Below are 22,516 nucleotides of genomic sequence, written 5' to 3'. Positions count from 1 at the left end.
TGTTGCCTCTTTAGAAGGCCTAAGAAGAGCATTGACATGCTGAGAAGGTTGTTACTACCACCAGGGAGAGAACTAAAACATGCAGGATGCCGGCCTCGAGGACCGACTTTGGGCACCCTTGGTTTATATGATCTGTCCCCTTGTTATTTAGACATTTTCCCTTTTTTTTTAAAGTTCCATCAAATTCTAAAAGATACAAAAACAAACTTACCATGTGACAGTATGGAGTTTGGACTAAGTAACCAAGCACAAATCCATCTCAGCTTAAAAATACAAGTGTGCATCCAAATATCTATTTATCTCCAAGGTTTTCGGAAACAGTAGTGGCTGTGTAAATTGTTCCTTTTCTGGTTCAACACAGTAATTGTGATGGACTACAGTCAACACTAAAACATGTGCATTTTACTGAAATTGCTCTGATGGCTGTAGATACTGGAGAATCAGTGGTCCCAGTTTTGTCAGATTTTAACTGAAATTGATATGGACAACATCAGCACATTAATGATTAGGCTGCAAGATCTGGTGCTTCTTTAGAATGATTACATCTTATCTTTTGTTTTAACTTGTTCTCTGCGTGCAACTAGAATATTTGGTGAGAAACAAGGATTTTTGCAACATTGTCAAAGAAGAGATATGTCAACGGCAAATATAAACTTAATTAAAAATAAGGATGCAGAGTCCCACTTTCCTCCTTCTCACTATCTGCTTGACAGCACAGGAATCATGGAGCTATTTTCTATATATCTCCATTTGTCTTAAAGTTGGTTCCATAAACTTCAAATGTGAGCTAAAGACTGTGTTTTTGACTGGACAAGGAAACAAATTGCATGTAGCTGTTCTGTCTGGTCTCAAGTATTTAGGTACTGTGTTTGATTGTTTGTTAGTAATTACTTGAAACAACAGCTGAAAATGTGTTTTTTTCATGTGACAAATACTTCTAAGCCAAGAATGCTGGTGTTAAAGTAATAATTGGTAATCCTCATTCATGCTTTCATTTAATTTGATGACTGGAATGAACTTTCTTACTGCTCTTAACAAAAAGGCTGTTAAAATTCTCCAGAAATAAACTCTGCAGTGAGACTTGAAGACACAAATTATACCTCCTTTATTAAGGTCTGTACACTTGTTACCAATTAGGTACAGAGTTCACTTTAAAATCATTAGCATGGACCTCTAGGAATTTGCATGATCAAGCTTATGATTAATTTGCTGACCTGTTAAAGCCTTACTCATCAACTAGAAACCTCAGGTCAGCCATTTAAATATGATTTACAAATTCTTAGCACTGTTGATAAACCAGTGGCGATCACTCCTTTCAAGCAGTCATGCACGTCTGCTATACCCTTTCCTATTTTTTCACTGCCTAAGATTGTCATTCAGATAAGCTTTTAGTTTAGTTTATTTACCTCATGCAATACTTGTATGCTACATGTCCTTAAATTTAATATTTGTTTTAATGTTTATATTTTAATGATAGTTCTGTTATTTTACTGCATTATTCACATCTTGTTGTAATAGCACTTTGTCATTTCATGTAGGTGCTGTATAACTAAAGTTTTCTTACTTACTTACAATGGGGACCCTCGGGAATACAGTAAGGATTTTGTTATGTCCATAAAAACAGTCTTCCTACACCATAATTCCCTCTGTTTATATGCCTGATATATGTAAATTTCATCTTCTACACCAGTAAACTGATTGTAGTTGTGAAAAAGCCACTACTTGCAGGCACTTAAAGGTGCTGGAAACTGTGCAGCCATAAAGTGTTCTTAAAGGAAGAAAATGGTGTGGATAATAAAGCATGGAGTGACTTTAAAATAAAGGTATAAAAAAAACATAAAAAGGGTGTTGGCAGGTGGTGAAGGGAGGGAGATGCAACCAAATGTTTAAAAGTTTCCAAGCAAACAAAAGGCGTGTTACTGATTCACTATGGAAAATAAAGAGAAGATAATGAGCTGGTAATTATTTTGAAAAAACTGATCGTCCGTATGCTCTCACACTTAAATAACTATTCAAACGGTTTTCTCCAAATGACATTTGAAAAAGCAGAACAAGAAAGGCCTTCAAAGACATTCAAAATGTCTTTGAAGGCAAAATTTTACTGAAATTTAATTTTCAGTAAATTAATCCTTTCATTTAAGTTTTTTATAGCGTTAGAAGGGTAAATTATCTACCCAAAGGTCATTAAATAATGACCTTTGGAAAGTGATAATGACCACACAACTTCTGATAAGACTGAATGCTTAGAGAGAAGAGACTGACAATATTTATGCTAATATAAGTTTAGGTATTTTAATAGAAACTAAATACACACATAATGTCCCATTTGATTTCATAAAATCTATATGTTAATGATTTCTAATTTTACTGTTTTGTTTAAATTTTCAGAGTCAACAGGAGCTACTTTAGTCAAATTAAAGCTTCTATCTCAGAGCTTTACACAATCCACAAGGTAGAAGATCTTTGTAACGTCCAAGGGTTCATGGAACTTTTCTCATAAATACATATACAGTAGGGAAAATACAAATTATGCTTGGGGACAGTGTTATGATTTTGGGTTGTTCTTTCGCTTTTTTCTTTGGTCTTTTGACTTTTCACTAGATTGAAGAGTCATATATATATATATTATCAATTTCATTTGGTTTGATTAGGACCTTTTTTCTCTGCCAGAAAATAGAAGATGGGTAATGCATTAGTTTCCCAGCATAAAAAGGAAGAAAAAACACAGCAAATGACTGTCTAAAATAGAAGCACAACAACTCATGAAGTGGTCTTGCTCATCTCAAAATCTGAATCAGAAAATCTGTGGTGAGAGTTTTGATTTAGCAAGCAGCTGTGGCAAAGTATTTTAGTAATTGCAGGTCAAACAAATAAATAATGTGGCCACTGTGAGTAAATATTTTGCCAAAAAAACCCCACTCTATATTGTGAAATTTCCAGAAAGACGGACCATTTGCATTACAGAATATTAGTACAGGAAAACAGATGTGCAAGGCAGTGAAATGGAGAGAAGCAGTAACATCTCCTCCATCCATCACTCTGGGCAATGTGAGATCTTTGGCAATTAAATTGGATGATCTTCAAGCACTAACAAGGATCCAGCCAGAGTATTGGGAATGCAATATTGTGTGTTTTGCTGAGATGTGGAAGTAGGATCATATCCGTGTGAGAAGATAGAGATTTATAGAACAGTGACACAATCAGAGGAGGTTAGCAGTGCTTTTCCACCACGAACCAACACATGCTACCATGAAGTGCTTTCACTGCAGCCCTGATATAGAATTTTTAGCAGTATGTTTTTGTCCATGTTATTTACCAAGAAATCTTATCAGGGTTTTTTGACAATTATATACACTGCACGGCTAGCTGTACCCGACACCGCATGTGATGTCATCAACTCAGTTGTTGCTGAACTACTACGTCATCAAGCTATTTACAGGAAGGCACAGAACAAACTGTGTTTCTTAAGAAAACTTAAGTCCTTCAATGTATGTAGTAAGATGCTACACACCCCATAATCTCGTCTGCCAGCTTCTGTGGGGTAGAAGCATCAGCAGCAGTGACTTAAAAAGAGATCAACAATCAGACACAAAAAAGCTTTTTGTGTTGTAGGGATTTTTCTGGACCCTCTGGAGATTATTTTGCAAAGAACAATTCTTCATAGAATGAATAACAACCATAAGCATCCTCTTCAAAACATACAGTCTTCAGAATCTTTATCAGGTCAGCTGTACTACTGACTGCTGTGGGAGATCCTTCTTTCCCACAGCCATCAATCACATCTACAACTACTCTTTCAGTAAATTTTAGGTAGTATGAATTACAGCATTTAATTTCTCTTTAGGACTAATCTAGTCTCTTAATACCACATATTTATAATGTTCGCAGAAATGCAACAAATGTTTTTGCTTAACTAAAGCTGCATTTTTGATTGTATAAATGTTTTAGTACTTTGTGTCTATAAGTATTTTCATTACAAACAAAACCAAAGATATTTAAAAAGACAGTTTTTCTAGATTACAATAGAAACATTTTTCTTTGACATTACAAGGAGGAACTTTGTCTTGCTGGACAACACAAAGTTTACGGAGTCCTTGGTACAGCAAAATTACATTCTTATAACAGTTACATTTGCAGTTTTTTTTATGTGTTTTTAGACACACAAATCCTTACCACATAGAAATCTGAAAGTGAAATAAATTAACTCTACTGGGTTCTAGGCTTGTCAGACTAACCTATTTCTTGTTTTCTTTTCTCGTTGTTTTGTGCTATTTTAAGGCATTTTGTTGTGTTGTATTTATGAATATTTATCTGCTTAAACAAACATGCAAATGCTTTTTTTTCTCTTCTATTACTAGATTTTCATCAATTCATAGAGTTTCTCTTGTGTTTTACAGGCTCCCAGAGGTACGGATCTCAGACAATGGGCCTTATGAATGCCATGTGGGCATATATGACCGGGCAACGAGGGAGAAGGTTGTCCTGGCTTCAGGAGATGTTTTTCTTACAGTTATGTGTGAGTAACATTATTGCATTGACTACTATATATTTCAGAAATGATTCTTGCTTCAAGGAGAAATATATACGTATTTCAAAACAGAATAGTTGGGTGGAACATTGAATTTATGTAGAGGGATTTTTCAAAGCCAGCAGGTCAAACAGTATGACAAAGATGGAAGTGAGAGCCCAAAGGCAGAAGAAAAAAAACCCAGCTTTTTCCACTCGTGAAGTTTTAAATTTTTACATGAGGTTCTTGAAAGGTAAAAACTGTTTGGTGGTATGTATGTCTGCCAAGAGTATTGATTTTAATTTAAAAACAAAATTTGTAAATGTTTTCTAACCCAATTTACATGAATGGTTAGCTTAAACATGTCTGAATTCTGTAAAATAGAACAAGCAGTAGGTGTTTTTTTTTTACTATTATTTATTTTAGTGTCTTAGAAAAACAGTAGCTTGCCATCATCAATGTGTGTGTGAATGAGAATGACTGATTATATAAAACATCTTTCAGTGTGCTAATAAAGCAAATAAAGTCTGACTTCATTTCATTTCAAAAGATGTTCCAATTTTTTTTTCAGAAAGGAATTAATGTTGCTACAGCGAGCAGGTGAACCAAATAAATTACTTTTGCCACAAATGTTTTATCCATGGGTTATTTTGAGAATGGTGTTTTATTCTTCCTTCTATAATTTGGCTTCTGTTTGTTTTGCCAGTATTCCCCGCATAACATAGAAAATATTAAGTTATTTTGTTGATAATTTTGTATTTGCAAACTAAAACTGCTTACGTTGATGGTGATTTTAATATGACGTTTCAGACAAATCATTGATTTTTCTTTTTAAATCAGCTCAAAAGTAAAGAAATAGAAAAAAACAGCTGGAACAAAGAAATCAATCCCACTTAGACATTATTTAGCCACTGCTTTCTTATTTCTGTTCATAATCTCTTGGTCTGCATTGTCAGACACTGACGACACCTTTGTTGTTCTGCGTTTTACTATTGACTAAACCTCACACATTTTTTCCATATCCCCAACATTTTTCTGTTGACATAATTAACGATAATAATTCTATAATTAACTACAATCAAGAGAGGACGTTTCTGGCTTTTGCTCAGTCTTGAATGTAATTATTGTATTTTAGTCTCCCTAGTGACAGCTTTTTGGTTTGGCTGATGTATCAATTCCAGCTACAAAAAATGGCTAATCTCCATGTGGTCTTTTGTCTAATTAGCATTTTTTTCAGCTGGAACACAGGAGAGAAACAGCATGTCATAATATCACCTCATTATCACATTTTGTGACCCTGAAAACTGGCTAATACTTCATGGTCTTCTTTTAAATTATGTATAAATTTTTATTTAAATAGCTCTCTGCCTTTATACTTGCACTTTTTATTACCATTCCAGAGTCTTTGTTTTACACTCCCCTATTATCAATGAAAGGAGATTTACTCAGTTGTTTCTTGTTTCAGTTCTGGGTGGGTTGAAGTGAATGATGTGGTCCTGGGATAGCTGTAGCGCCCTATCTCAGCTGGGTCCTAAATCACCACAGAGAGAAAGAAGAATGGCTTCTGGCATTGTGGCTAATTGCAGTCTAAACTGAAACAGAATTATTCATAACCTATTAGTGTGTCAAGTTCAGTGGGAAGTAAAGAGAAAAGTTGAGCAGTGAAAAAGAGAATATTAGAGGAACAAAGTTAATTAATAGGAAACAGTACACAGAGAGTATTTTAATTTTTAAAGGGTTTCACAAATACAAATTATCATTTTAATGAATCCCCTGCCAAGATATCCAGTCAGCCAACATTGAAACATAAAAAACATTAACTTTGGTACATCAACTGGTGTCCTTCACCTTGAAAAGTTTTAAAAGTCATCTATTTTTTATTCCCTTCTATTTTTTTTCCCCCTTAAACTATATTAGCAAATGCCATTAGGCCTTATGGTACAAAGATACTAAAAGTATCTTTAGTAATACCAGAATTGTATACCAGAGGAAATACTGATACACTGTGATGGACAGAATCATTGTTAAATGATTGAATTTGGTGTTGAATCAGTCTCAGTCTGCTGGACAGGAGGAATGGAGTAGAGACATGTCACAATGTGGTTTGACCATTTGACCTTCTTCCTATTTGCAGTTGTAAGAAAATGAATATTTATGTAGAGCAGAAAACTGACTTTCTACAAGTCATCTTTAAATATTTGTTATATGTTTGTGTGCATGTACATGTGTCTTGGTTATCTTAACTGATTTCCAATTGTTTTGACCTTTTCACCTGGTATTTCCAAGAGACATGCTCATAATTTTAAATGTAAATGCCTTTCTTCAGCCAGAAAAGAATCAGGAAGAATAAATGTTTCATAGTTGTTTTTTTAATCATTTTATTAAAAAGGTTAAAATGCCAAAGATTTAAGTAAATAATTAAGTAATAAAAAAAGCAAACATTTATCTGAAAAATGTTTCTAATAGACTCAGAGTTTGCCTATAGTTATAACAGAAAAGTCATTTTCAAGTCCCTATGAATCCAGGACCATAATTTTAGCCTTTAGCAGCAGGAAAAAGAAAATCTATTCCCCTTTTGAGTGGTAAAGATCCAGTCATTATTTGTCATTACTTGATGTGATTCCTTTATGATGCTACAAAGATTAAGATGAAAGGTTATTTATCCCCCCACAAGTGGCAGTGACCTTGCTAAGCCAGTACCTGCTTGAATTGTGTTCTGTCTGAGGCACCTTAGCCTGTTATTGTCTGTATTAAATGGCTGTTTGCCTGTGACTTGTCAGCTTGATAAAGAAGATCTTAATGGCCATGTTTTTAAACATCTTGTCACGTAAGTGTAGAAATTTTTTCATCTAACCTTTTGTGAAGCGTGAGGAGTTAATTTAAAGGATGCCCTTCAGTAGGTGCAGGGTTGTTACTTTACATCCTCCAGATACAGAGATGAGCACTTAAGGTGTAGACGGACTTAATTGCCTTCTTGTCCTGTGTAACTCAGATTTGCTAACATAATGGATCTACATCTTTAATTAAACGCTATGTACATTTAGTTCCATGTTTAGAAATGGATGGGAATAGTGACAAATGGATGACGCCCTTAGATTATAGTAGGCTGCAAACTGTTTTTTTGTTCACAAAAAAAAGAATTTAAGGAGTTTATGGATGAACTACTGTATGTGCCATTTGTGTATAGAGTTGTTTAAATTAAATTTTAGTTGGTTTGCTTTTTGCTTTTGACTTTTTTAGGAAGCATTATCCCACACAACAAAGTTCGTCTTCCTCAGTGTGATTGGTATCTGTATTTTATCCTAGTTAAATGTCCTTTTTTGACTAACTACTCAATGTCTTAAAACAGCTATGCACATAACTACTTTACTTGTTCCTTAAATGTGTAATCAAGCCTGCTGTTCTTTTAACCGTGTTGTTAAGCCATTTCAGAAGTTATTTTAAGTTATCTTCAGCTGGACCATATGCAGGTTAAGAATTTTACTTGACAAGTGACAGGAAAAACTTGCAAGGTTTTCCATGGTCACTTAAAATTTCCATTATTTAGCCACATTTGTCTTGGTTCCTAATATGTAACAAATGAAAACTGAATAGTTGAGCAACAATTTTGTTTCTTTTTCAGGTGTATGTTCGACACACTTTTCTCGTGGCAAACAGATACATTTAATCTGATTATAGGCGCAATTGGAATAGTGTAACAAGCTTTGGAGCTTTTCAGAGACGTGTGTAAGTGTGGGATAATAGAAAAAGTCAAAAATATCAAGTTTACATAAAATTAAAATCATTTACTTATACAATATACTTCCTTACATTAGATTAACTGCCAAAATTAAGCAGTTTACATCAACTATAACACCACTGCCAGAGATAAGGTGAACAGAGCATTATGCCATGTTTTGCTTCTTGCCTTCACCAGTGTTAGGCTTTGCTGCTGATTAAGAGCAATTCAGAATTCACCAAAATTATCTTGTCTCTGGATCCACTGAGAGAAAAAAAGAATGGAATTAATTAACAGAACAGATGAATTATTAAAGGTCTGTCTTGAACTAAACTCTGGGGTAATAACTGAAACAAAAACAAATAACCCATGGGTTTCCTCAAGGATACCCAACATTGACCTGTTAGGAAGTGCATCTCTTATTCCCTGTAAAAGATTTTTTTAACCAGTATGTCATGCCGTTATCATTTTGCCTGCGAATTTCTGTTTCCCCTTTAGTTGATGTTACTTTTTCTCAAAACCCACTGAAGCACAAGATCTTCTATTAATGTAGCAGCTACATTTTAAACCTTCATCTGTCAAACTGTGAAATCTGTTGGTGCTATCTTACTTCTAATTAGCTTCGACTGGGTTGTGGCATGAACTCGAAAATCGTATTTGGAGTCATACTGTATCTCATTTGAGGCCGCATTAATGACAAGCCATTTTTACCCTGTAGCTCATTCAGTGCCTCATTCAGTTGACATTCACCAGGCGCTTATCAGCAGGGTAGCCAGTGCATGCCAAGGCTGTAACCTCATGAGTAAGCCTGTTTTCATACCCGGAGATTTAACATTGCAAACAAAAACACACGCATCAGATGGCTGCTGCTCAGATTCTGGCTCCTGAAAAACCTCGAAGGAAAGAAATTGGCCTGATACAGTGTTCATCAGCTGAGATTATTTTACTGGAATTCAAATGTAAAAAAAAGGCAATGTAGGCTAATGTGTAACATTAGATAACTAATTATTTTCATCTTCTTTTTTGCGCCACCTTAATTGCATAAGGTTGACTTCAAGGTACGTTCAAGAAACATAATTTCAGTAACGGCAGAACATAATGACATAACATAATGTTTGATTGTTATCAAACAGTGGTCAAGTCAATGTTGATTTTGCCAAATAGTCAGCTAAAATTAGAATAGTTTTGACTGAAAATTCAAAGAAATGCAGCACGTATCAAAATGTTGCCCAAAAAACAGAGGGTTATGTCTTCAAATGGTTCCAAAAGTCTTTCTTCCATCGCTTGGGAATCACCATGATAGTGCTCTTTTTTTTTTTTTTTTCAGTTTTGTTCCTACACCAACATATATATTTCATATTTCGCATTTCATTCTGAACATGTTGCCCCCCATAGTCTCCTTGTGGCTTATCTGTAAGCTTTGAAGTGTGAGCTTCATTTTCCTCCCTCCTCCTCCTCACTAAAAGATGTCTTCATCACTTCCTGCGCTCTGTTTGCCACTAAGGTCCCTCCTTTTGTGTGTGGATGACAGACGAGGCAACAGAGGAAAAGCAGCTTTGACTCTCTGGAGATAAACCATTGATTGTACCGAAGGACGAGAAAGTCTTTGTTTTTCTGTTTTTTACCTAACTATCACCTTGCATGATAATTCAAATTTTCTGACACATTAATTTCATTTCAGGCTAGATTAAAAAGAATAAATTTTTTGACAAATTTGTCAAATGTTACTTGTCTTATCAGTTTCTTTTGAATTTTCTACAGAAGGCTTAGATTTTTAGTTTTTAAACATGAACATCATTAAATGAAAAGGTCAACTTTTACAAGAAGCAAGAGAGTGAAATTAATTTGTCAGCTTTGATATAATTACTAATCAGTATGATAAGTGTAATTTATTTCTTATCTTGTCCAAATGTGACAGATATTTTTTTGTTAGGTCAAGGTAACAGAATGTTCAGTTTTATGATTAATTCAATTAAAAGCACTAAAAGACATCTGTAATATCTCAGTTTCATTTCATAGCATATAAAAAGAAATACTGACTATTTGTATAAACATGCGAAACAGACTATGCCCAACATATCGATATGTTTTGTACAAAGTAAACTGAGTGAATATCTAATAACCGGTTTCCTCTTAATTCCTACTTCTTTCAAATCAAAATATCAGTTATTTAAGCTGGTATGCCCAATTTTCAGTATGTAGAAAATTATGTGTTATTGGTAAAATTTACCAGTATAAAGTATTGTTAAAGAAATAATGTCCATCATTTATAATGTTAGGTTTAGACCTGAAGAAAAGACATGTTAATGTAAGTTAGTTTGAGTATTCTGTCTATGATTCTGTGACCCTTTAGTATGGTATGTCTGAAATTTGACAGTCATCTTTACTCCTGCACAAAGGAATATGAGACAGGCGATAAATTTAAGGGAAAAGAGAAAATTCAGGTTTAGGAGCTCCAGAAAGCAGCTTCTGGGTATGGAACGAATCGATTTTTTTCCTAGTGTACTCATTTTTTGAAACTTGAATTGAAATAAGAGCAGGAGGAGCTGGAGGAAAACTGGAAAGAGGAAATATTATTTTCTCATATCTGCTTTAGTCTTTTTTTTTCATTTATTATATTGTATTGTATTATATTACATTATACTGTTGTGAAAAGCTATTTGCCCTCATACAGATTTCTTCTGTTTTTGCTTTTTTGACACATAAATGGTCTTAATTTATATAAATTTACTAATCAGATACTAGACAGTTTACTAGACATGCAAGCTTTTAAAGCTCTATAAACATTAGCCAAATCCACCCTAATTTTCTCACAAATGTGCATGGATCAAGATGCTGATGCGTAACTTGGGGTTAAATGCCTTGTCCAGGGGCACATTGATGTATGACATGAAACAGGATGAAGCTGGAATCGTGACTGGGATAAAGTACAGGAATATATGTGCCGAATATTGGCAGGAGGTCCCATGTTTAAAGTGGGAGGCTCTATTTATGGGTTTGATAATGACGAAGCTAAGATCTTGTAAGATTTCCAAACCTAGATGAATAATCTGCAAGTTGAATGAAAAAAAACCTTTTATATGCATGTCTGTTCAAAGACAGGTACAAAGACGAGCTTAGAAAAATTCTCTCAACTGTCTGGCAAGTATTTAGAAGAGAGCCTAAATATTGGATTTCGCAGGAAAGAGGGGAGGGTAAGTAATGAAACGTAAGCCTCATTTATAAACAAAAACACCGCAGGAGTGGAAAATCAAATACAGACAAGAAGAAGATACATTCAAACAGAAATGAAAAAACAACAATATCACATAGAAAAGATAAATTGGTATCCTAAATAGCTGTAGGAGAAGAAAAGGGCTGCAAGACAAATGGAGATTTAACAATTGGACAATGGTTTGGAAAAGCTGAGAATATTTGTAGTAAATATGAAGATGAACACAAAACTCAAACTAAAACAGATTTATCGAGAATAGAAAACAACAATGATTACCAAGAAACAAAATTTTTCCTACAAGAAATCAACCTCATGTAAAAGAAAATACCTTTCACTGAAGGACTTTAATAATTATCTCACTCTCTTTTGACCTCAACATTAAATTGTTACACAATAATTCAATTCAATAATCAACAAATACATCTTCCATTTTGTTCTTGTCTTGGCCATACCCTTTTGTGTTATTTGCATCTTATTCACATGTGCATGTTCTCAACGGGTATTCTGGCTTCCTCCCATAGTCCATAAAAATTAATGTTTGGTTAATTGGTAACTCTAAGGCATTCTTTGGTGTAAGTGTGCATGACCATGGTCGTTTGTCCTGTTTGTTTGTACCCTGCAACTCATACAAGGACTGCTGCTTGGTTGCAGTTGCCCACCGCGACCCTACAAGAGTCATACAGGAATAGAAAATGTTATTCATCCCATTGGTAATTCTGGATTTGAATGTTTGGAGTTCAGGTATGTCATTGTTGTGTTTTACAGACTTGTGAGCCTTAATCAATTAAGGCTCACAATTAGCACATTAGACACTGCTTTAGTATAAGGTGCTGTACATTTCCAAGATTGTTTTTATCACGTTATGTTTTGTAAAACCTTTTGTATAAATGGAATATGTATATAAAACCCCTTTTGTGTTTCTTACACATTTTCTTCTAGAATTTTGTGTAATCTGGGTGTTCTTTTTTCTGTATGATATCCCAGCACCTGCTATCTGTATAATAGCAGATAAATGGATAGATGGCCACTTATCTGCTATCCATTTATCTGCTATAAGTCTCAGTGTTTCCCATTTTCTGTTACAAAATATAATTCCTTGTTGCTGCCAAAGTACTTTTGGGGTAGGATGCTGTGCAGTGGATCTGGGCCTGATCAAAATCCTTGCTGATGAGTGTATATGATGGAACTGAATCTAACATGGCTAAAAAAATGTTTTACCCCACTAGTGTGGCACTAAGTGTTCACTAAAATGGTTTCAAAATCCAGGACACCTATCCAAGGTCGATATACTCGCAGTAGCTTTGCTTCAAAGAAAACTATAACACCACACACAACAATTCATCTTCTGTCATTCCTGCACAGTTTGTATAGAAGCTGCAGCTCATCTATTTCAAAAATACATCCACGTGCCAAGAAACACTTAAAGGTACATTCCTGGTCAATTATGCAAAATAAGCCTACAAATTCACTTTGTGTGTTCAAACACACACACACGCATTCTGATACAAAAAGTTCTCACCATAGTGAAGCTTTGTTTGAATAGAGAATAAAAATTACAAAAGCTCATGTGCCAGCGTAGCTGATAGAGCTGATGCAACACCTGCCAATTTCGAGCCCACATTTAGCAGCTTGGTTGGTGTTCATTACAGACCCTGCTGGAAAAGTATTTGCTCTGGCATAGGTGGGGGTGGGCAGGTGTTGCCTAGATGGGACATAAAAATGTGTTCTCCTGTTCCAAACGTTAGGTCTCTGCCCACTAAACATGTTCAGAACCGTCATAATTAACATGATGAATGAGACAGCTAATTTATGTTTGAAAATAATAAAAAGAAGAAATATCTTTGAGGGATTTTGTGAGAAAAATATTAAGTATTAAACAGATGCAAACCAAAGACAAGAAAGGTTAAATTTGACACATGTGGACTGTGTCAAATTTTGTTAGTCCACAACCAGATCTGGTGTACACTAGCTGATACAGAGCAGCTTATTACACATCATTAAGAGGACAAGGGCACAAGATGTTAAAACGTTGATTTAATTACATACATATACATATATATACAGTATATGTATATACATATATATATATATATATATATATATAGAGAGAGAGAGAGAGAGGTTGTCAACATAAATGCATCTGATTAAACTGAAAGTTTTATTGTGTTAATATTACATGATGCAGATAATCAAACTACTATTTTTAGAAGTAACCCTCTCTCCCACAAGGGGTTACTTAGTTCATAGTAGCACGTTACGAGCTGGACACACGGTGTGACAAGCAGCAGCAACTGGTGAAGGTTTCCGCGACAGCAGACAGCAACACAAGTTGAACATTTTTCAACTTTCTTGCATTGCATTGCTTACCTAAATCTGCATGTCTTCCTGCAGTCGCTTGGCTGGATGAGTACAAGTGACTGTCGTCTTATTGCACAAGTGCCATAGGAAATTAATGCTAAATTAACGTTTAAAACAAAATTACTTCCTTTAAATTGAATATAAAAACCTAGAAAACAGAATTTTCAGACATGCTTGGTGTTAGACAATAAAATATATTCTTAAACAAATTTGATAACATTCACCCTTCTGTGTTTTTTGATATGCGCTATAGGTGCAGTTGCCCATACAATTGGACATAGGGATGCTAGGACAGATGTTTCATGTATTAAAGTTTTCACTTTATGCATAATGTTTGGCAAGATGGTGAATAAAATGAATACAATGTAAAAGCTTTTTTTTTCAAACCAAAAATTCATGCTTTTTAAGTATGCAAGATGTAATCTCTGATATGATACTGAATATCTTAAAATCTACTGTAGCCATGATCTTTCCCTGGTAATACAGTGTTCACAGGAGATTTTGAAAAGCCTTAAAGCTAGAATGTATTTTCATTGTCAGGTTTTGAAAATCTATTTATTTCAGAGATCAATGTATTGGTTAAGTTATACTGAAGTGCACATTATAACAAGGATTAGACACTTGAAATACAATGAACAGGAAATTTTGTGAAAACTGAAAAAAGCAATGACCAGCTTTGACTTGCTCATTGAGTTGTAAAAGAAAGAAAAAAAAAAAAAACGCCTTTCAGAGCATGGTCCATGTCTGCTCCGTATCTCTTTTAGTAAAATTTCCGAAACTAACTTAACTCAAAGCCTTTTGATTTAGTACCTAAAGTCATTTAGTTATTAATAAAATTATTAATGTCAGCCTTTACTGGAGGCCCAGATGTGAACATCCAGGAACAAATAGCAAATAAACAATACTTTCAGATCACTTTGGAGTGGCTGTCTTTACAGTGTTTATCTGTGCAGAATTGGCACCTACAGCTAAGAAAGCTGAGTGTAAATAAACATGGGGGAAATTCACTCAAAAATATCCTGGCAGCTGCAGTTGTGAACAGTAAAAAAAGGGATAAGGATGTGACATGTTGGCAACCTAATTGCTTATGCGTTGACGAGGAATTCTGAATCGTGTTGAATTTGCATTTACGCTCTACTATTTTAGCACCCACTGTAAAACAGAATGAGAAAGTGTGAGAAGATGAAAATGTTTAAATTGCACTTGGTGTCTATTGATGGTTATTAAAACCACAGAATTACAATGTCTGTGTTCGTCTGAAAGGCAAGACAGGTCAGTTCTTTTCTGTAACCAATTTAGTATACACATTTTATTCTAGTTTCACTAAAACTTAAAGTCAGTAAGAAGTTATAGATTGTGTTATACATGCTGTCATTACTGTTTAGGAAGTTGAGCAAAAATGTAACTGTGAAAAGATGGTAGGTGTTTGCACAAAAGCTTATAGGAAAGCGGTCGACCCTTCCACTGGAGAGTTTGAGGTTTTCCTAACATAATGTTGATCAACTGCATCCTGCATGTGCATCCTGTACATGTATCATATTCTGTGAATTTCTGGGATTGCAGCTGTCACACAGTGGATATGTAGTGCAAATATTTAAAATTCTAACAAACACATGCTTAAAGGAAAAGGTCATTAAATTATATACAAAAAAAGAAAAACATGCATTTTCCCGAAATTATTTCACCAGGTAGTGGATACATATAGATAACATTTTTTATGTTCAAAACTTTTTGACATCTGAAATGTGACTGTGATGTGACAAACTGGTTTAACTTCATCACATAAAAGCACATTTCCCAAACGCAAGAATTTTCCGAACATGGACTATTTGCTTAAATTGCAGGGATGATTATGAATTAATGAAGAAGACCGGGGATGAGTGACATTTAAATGTGGCACTGCAGATGTCAGAGGTTCCAAACACGAGCTTAGGGAGTCAAGTTTATGCCTTATTAATTAGAGTGCCAAGTTAACAAGTTCGTTCCACAGTTTCATGTGCACATTTACTGGAGTCACACGCTGCTTAAAAACTCTGAAGGGCCAATACAGCATATTGGAATTCAGAAGAGATGTGCATGCAATAACAAATGGAATTATAGTTATAGTTATCATATGTGATTTTGTGCAGAGTGGTACCACATAACACCCTCACCCTTTTTCTCTAGTGCCGTAACAGTAACTTTTACTTAGACAGCTGTTAATAATGAATTTGCTGCTGTTTACCATTGTCAGAGTTACTCTCCTTCACAACCAGCATTTTCAACAAGCTGACAATGTGTTTGTGTTGTTGGCTGGATGTTCTTGTCATGTGATCTTAAACTATAAAATGTAACGTCTCACTTTGCAGTAAAGAAGGTGACCTACACATTTTCCATTCACAACAAACATTTATAAATTTTACATCTAAGCACAGTTTTAGCACTAATGATGCTTTTCATTCCAACTCAACTGTCAGTCCATTTGGCCCATTTGGATAACCTTGTTTTAGATAGTGGCTCTGTGGGGAGTATAGAGGTCTTGCAATTGGAAAATCGTGGGTTTGACTCCAATTTTCTTCTCTGTCACACGGTGTGGTAGTTTGAATGGTGTAAAATCCTAATATTGGTTTTCTAAGAAGAGTTTAAAGAATAGACAATAACATAAAATCTAGATATGTTTTATATGCAGCTTTTGAGATTTCTATTGCCTGCATGAGAATAATGCATTATACTTCAATAACAGTTGATGATGCCAAGTCAGAAAATACTTTAAGGTGCACAAGTTATTTTAAAAAAACAGACAGCTTATACATTTCTTACATTATTGAAGCTAAAAGCTGTGGCTCCCTCTCAGTTAAACCAGAATGGAAAATAGCTACAAATATATTGCAACTTTATTTGTGCAACAGTCATTGTGTTAGTCTGATTGCCCCTGAACACGCACACACACACACACACACAGAGAGAGAACTCTATAAATGGTTCCTTGTTCTATGTAATGAAGACTCTTTCAGCTGCTTCTTGCTGCTGGCTTTGACTTTGCCCATGAGCATATTCTCATGTGTTCTTTGTTATTGGGACTGAATGGGTGTTAAAGAGAAACAGGCTCACAACTTGACTTACAATCATAGTTTTGCTATTTCTGTCGAGCCACAAGGGCCCTCGCTCTTGTGGCTCGACACAGACTGTTTTCTGTCTGTGTTTCTGCTCTGTTCATATGAAGACCAACACTGGCAGATTTGTTAACTTTGTTAAACCAATGATTTTGCTTTGCAGCATTTTGTCATGTTATCTTTATAAATATGTCTCAACCAACTCTTTGTCCCTGCTCTTTCATGTTTTACCTCAATAAAAACAGGACGTTTAGGTACCTCTACTGAAAATGCCATTGGTTTTATAGCTAAAGGCTATGACAAGAAAATCAACTAAATAGTTCACAGACATCTATCCAATAGCCATTTGTACCTACCATACATTATTAAATAACATTAGATTCTTATTTTTTTCTGCCTCAGCCAGCTATCTCACTTTACTTACAGCAGAACAGCAGGTGCCATGGGTTAAAGGACAATACATAAGCAAGCGCCATTTATCTTTGGATATGTAATTCGAGCCTAAATCTCAGAGCTGCTTCGACAAGAGCCACCAAACATTAAAGCGACTTATGAACCAGAATTTTTATTTAATGTATGAGAAAGTAGATGATTTTTTCTAGTTTATGACCATTTGAACCCATTATACTTTTCTTTAAAAATGGTAAATGGCCTGTATTTGTATAGCAATTCATCTAGTCCAGAGGATTCCAAAGTGCTTTCCACTCGATTCAGTCATTCATTCAGACACTCGCATGCCAATGGTGGTAAATGAAATTGTAGCCACAGCTGCCCTGAAGCCATGTGACAGCAGCAAGGCCACCTTACACCAGCAGCACCAGGCATGCTGATCATTACCAGCAACCAAGTCTGGCAACCAAGGACAGAACAACTGAGACAGACAGCAACTCACCAGTTACAGGGCAAACTCCTACCACCATTGCCACATTGATAAGGCTAAAGTTACTTATCAATGTGTCTTCCAAACATAAATATCCTGAAATGGCTACATTTAAGCAGCTGTGCTGAAGTTGCATGTAACTAATGTAACTAGTTTTCATAATCCCTGTTTTTGTTTTTTAACATATGACTCTTGGATGCCTATGACCTTATACCAGATTTCTTGCTGTTTTTTTCCATTGTCCACGTTTGGTAAATTTTGGCCACTGCGAACCAGGAACATCCCACAAGAGTTTGAGTTTTGGGGATGCTCTGATCCTGTCACATAACCATCACAGTGTGGCCCCTGTCAAACTCACAAATCCTTACAATTTCTCATATGTGTCATGAAGTGGTGCGGTGTTGAGGGGTGGTGAGGCAGACGCAGTGGACCCAGGTAAGATGAATAATGAATTTTAATTGAAGAAACTCAGTCCAAAACAACAGGCAGCACGCACATTAGATGCATTGACAATGAATTGACAAGCGACAGACATTGACAAGGACCCGACAGAGACGCAGACACACAGGTGGCATTAAATACACGGGAGGGTAATCACAGAAACGAGACACACCTGGGAACAATCAAGGGGAGGACAGGACAACGAAGAGACTCACGGACGCAGAAAACAATAAATAAATACACAGAAAAACACGGAACATGACAATATGTTTTGCAAAATTTTTACTTCCTGTCTGATAGGTTTATTTTGTCCTAACCTGCAAAGAATCAGCCAGAGACAGAGATTAGGTTTCTTTTCTTTTCTGCAGAATAGGAGAATTGAGAGCAGACGCGACGAATCGCTGTCAAACACTGTCTGGAATCAATTCTGCCAGATCTTTCTTTGCATTTCTCTTTATTGTATAGAAAAAGGAGGTTGGGCTTCTTCACACAGTCACACAGAGAATTGACCAACCGTCTTTACATTCTGGAACCCCCTATGGACATGCCCTTACAAGGGCATGTGACTGACCACAACTAATCAGTTATGGAACTAATAACACATGAATGTTTTAACGTTTTTAGCTTCCAAGCAAACATCCTAAACAAAGTTAATAATATACTACAAAAGATTATTAAAGTACTACAAAAGAAAGAGAAGTTAAGTAAATATAAAAAGAATAATAATATGAGAGTAATAATATGAGAGTAATAATATAAAACGAATAATATGAAAAGAATAATATGAAAACATAACTTGTAAAATAAACTCATAAGTAAATGAACAGGAGGATAATTTTTCTAACACTGTCTATACCTTCTAAATTGTGCAATGATGAGGAGATAATCAGTGATATGTACTTTAAGTATTAGTGGTCCTTATGTTTTGCATGATCAATGAAAAACATAAGGAAAGCAGAGTTTTAACTTCAACTTAATTATTCTATTTATTTGTGTACTATGTATTATATCCCCCAACTTTACTGAAGTGTCCCAGCTACTGTCTGCAAACAAGCTTTCACTTTTTAGCTAAGGACATCTGCATCTGCAGAGATTTGTACACAGCTTCTTGCTTATTATAAACTGCATTATTGGGACGTGCACAAATTTAACAGTGGTTCAAATAAATTCCTAAAATAAAATTCTGTTTGTGGGAATAGTAGAGGAAAAGAATTGCAGTACTGAAGAAAGACACAGTTTTACTGAATGACAGTAGAATGACAAAAACCTGATGAATGGGTTAAAGAAAAATCAATTAGAGATACCAATAAAGAAAGAAATATGAATGCAATGATGCATGCCTGTTATCTATGTAATTATTTAACAAAAACTGTAAGTTCTGGTTGTCAGATTTATAGTCATAACAGCCATGCAATTAAATTAGAGCAGTTGTCAATAAACAGCTTATTCACAGCATTATTTTAAACCAGAGTTGAATTGACACAGTTCTAAAAGGCTGTGTTTTTGTTTCCACGCTGAGACGGCATGCTTCAATGCCATGCTGATTATAGGAGGGTTATTTAAAGTGTTGCGCCCTGGCTGACTGGACCAGAACCATTTCTCTGACCTTATTTTCCCATTTCTGAAATACATTTAACAAAGCCTTAGCGCAGTTAGAGACCGACTTCAAGTTAGGTCTGTCAGCAAAATGAAGCTGCAGTCTTCTGTTACATCAGTCACACAGTTAAAAGGCAATGAAACTGGATTTGCTCAATATTCCTGAAACCACATGAGATGTATTATATTTCACCCTCTGTATGGGAAAGTGGTACCCATATTTTGCTAGCAGGAGTCCAACTATTTTACTGAAGTGTGCTAATCTATTTGGATATTTTTGCCTTACATTTTCTTCATGGTGTAACAGTTTGCAAAAATAACTTCCTATGTTGTCTCTTCCTACAGTAAACCTTAACATCATTTTACATTTTGTAGCGAAATGATTATTTTAAGCTACAGTGCTACTAATGCTGCAAAATCTTTAACAAAGAAATTGCAGTTATTTGCAATGCTTACTCGATGAATATTCAGTATTGCATTACAGTCAAAATCTAAAATGCCCAATTAGCCACCGGAGGGATATACATAATTAGTTGGTCCAGCAAGCAAATATGTGGTAGGTAATTTAGTTTGTAAGCTTTTAGTCATTTTAGATATAAATCTGTATCCATCAGTTTTGGAGGTTAATAACTAGGAATGTTTACCTCATCATACTGAATTTCTTTCAGTATGAAAAACTTCAGCCTTCCATTACTTGCTGCAAATCTTAACTGTGTAAAAGCTGTAGTTCCTACACTTCATTTGTCATCGGCTACTGGTACATTATTTATTGGCAAAGAAAAATGTTTGAAATGTTGTACATGGCACTAGAGAAAGTGAAAGGGTGTTACGTTTCTCAGAGGCAAGAGAGTAACTTATAGAATGTCTGTGAGACAAAATTATGAATACAACTACTATTCCATGTGTACTAGATGGAATTGAAAATGACCTGGAACTCTTAACTAAAGGTATCCATTCAATTCAGGTGGCAAAAAAATACTCTTGTTTAGTTTTTTTGCTCTTTGATGTTTTATGTTTTCTTGATCAATGTGTTTTATAAGACATGCCATGTTGGGTTTTCTTTTGTTTTGATTTATACCTGAGTTGTTCCAGAGTGGAGATAAAGTTCATTGTATCAATTGCAAGAAAGACCATAGATTAAAGTTACCTAATGGATACAATTTCTGTTACCAGGTTATTTTTTCTAAAGTAGGCAAGAGACAAAGGCTATATTTTAAGGCAGCAATGGCAAGCATAAACTGTTCAGTGAGGTAATAATAAAATGAATCAAAATTTACATCAGAAAATGCTGGGGGGGGGTTTAGGATATGAATGAATGAATACATCTAGGAGCTATTACAGATGATCATAGTTATGTGTATGCCATCTGTCTCATTGTAGCTTGGCACAAGCCATTTTGTAAATTATGAGCCACCAACTTCCCTGTTTGTAACTCTTCTCTAAATTGTGTTGCACAATTTGGGAGTCTCACTAACAGCTGGGTACCTTTTATAAGGAACATTAATGATTTGCAACCATATGAATAATTACAAAGGATATTAAAACTGTCCTTTGCTTGTGAACAAATGCTATTACTTAAGAAATGCAAGCTCTTTGAGTGTATAGAGCTGGGATTTGTATTGTAGACCACATCATTTTTCTGAATTGGAATAGTCTCTACTTTAAAATTTTTGTTTAGCTGAAACAAAAATTCCCAAAAACTCCTTAACATACATGTTTCAATATATGAAAGAATCGTTTTGCAATTGACATGCATCCCTTTGTATTTAAACTTAATTTAAAAAGATCAGAATACAACAATCTTCATTGTGCTATACAATGATTTTTTTTCTTCTGTCAAAGCTGGAGTAGTTTGTCAAATCTTTTACCAGTAAGATTCCACAAGAAATGACGAGGCAGGTTTTATTCCCCTGTAGTTCAATGATCCTTTGATACAAAAAGAGAGAAAACAAATCACTCTATATCCATATGCGGTTCATGTCTCAAGATATTTTTCTTTTATTTTTTCCTTTTGTATGACATTTGGAAATTAGATGTGCAATAAATACTTAACATAACACTTCAATGGAATTTACCAAGGTGTCAGAATTATTTGACTGCAATGTAATTTAACCTCATTCTATGCTTTGCAGACATTCTGAACAGATATGGTATGAGCTTTAATCTATGTACAAAGCATTTTTTCTGGCTATTACAGAAGTCAGATAGAATGCATATTTTTAGCTTGCACAAAGATACTTATGCATACATGTCTCTGCATATGATCACTCAATATTTTAAATGTGTGAAGTGATGCATTCACTGGAAAAACACAGATAAAGTACTGTGGAAAGACCAAACTCCAGGCTGAATCTAGACAATTTCAAGCGGTAATCAGAGGAATCTGGTCATCCTAATTATTCCAAGCTGTATGGGAAACTGGCGAGGCACTTGAGGCAAACTGTAATCAAGACCTCAGGCAGCAGGGTGCAGTGATGAAGAGGCTCTTTACATCTGCAGTTAATATGAAGGCATGAAATTGCAAATTCATGACCCTCAAATGCAGTGTGCTGCAGCCATGAGGTCAGTCTTTTTCTGTCTCCAAGCCCACTCTTGTTGAGAGGAATCATGAGCAATTCTCTCCCATAGGAATATTTGGAACTAAATAATCATTTGAAGAATCCGAAGCGGCAGTTGTATTACAGCCTGGCACCATTGTTTAACCTGCCTC

General features: G+C 35.1%; 1 protein-coding gene across 3 annotated transcripts in view; it reads left to right on the top strand.

Annotated features, from left to right (window-relative positions):
* The window catches only part of igsf21a (immunoglobin superfamily, member 21a), a 190,172-nt gene that overhangs the window by 119,780 nt on the left and 47,876 nt on the right, over positions 1 to 22,516 (top strand). For all 3 annotated transcript variants that reach the window (XM_032548854.1, XM_032548856.1, XM_032548855.1), the window contains one exon: positions 4,398 to 4,516. In XM_032548854.1, the coding sequence (XP_032404745.1) occupies positions 4,398 to 4,516 (119 nt within the window). The remainder of the gene's footprint in view (positions 1 to 4,397; positions 4,517 to 22,516) is intronic.

The sequence above is a fragment of the Xiphophorus hellerii genome, chromosome 20, assembly GCF_003331165.1.
Source record: "Xiphophorus hellerii strain 12219 chromosome 20, Xiphophorus_hellerii-4.1, whole genome shotgun sequence".
Taxonomy (NCBI): Eukaryota; Metazoa; Chordata; class Actinopteri; order Cyprinodontiformes; family Poeciliidae; genus Xiphophorus; species Xiphophorus hellerii.
This window is presented reverse-complemented; position numbering and strand designations above follow the sequence as displayed.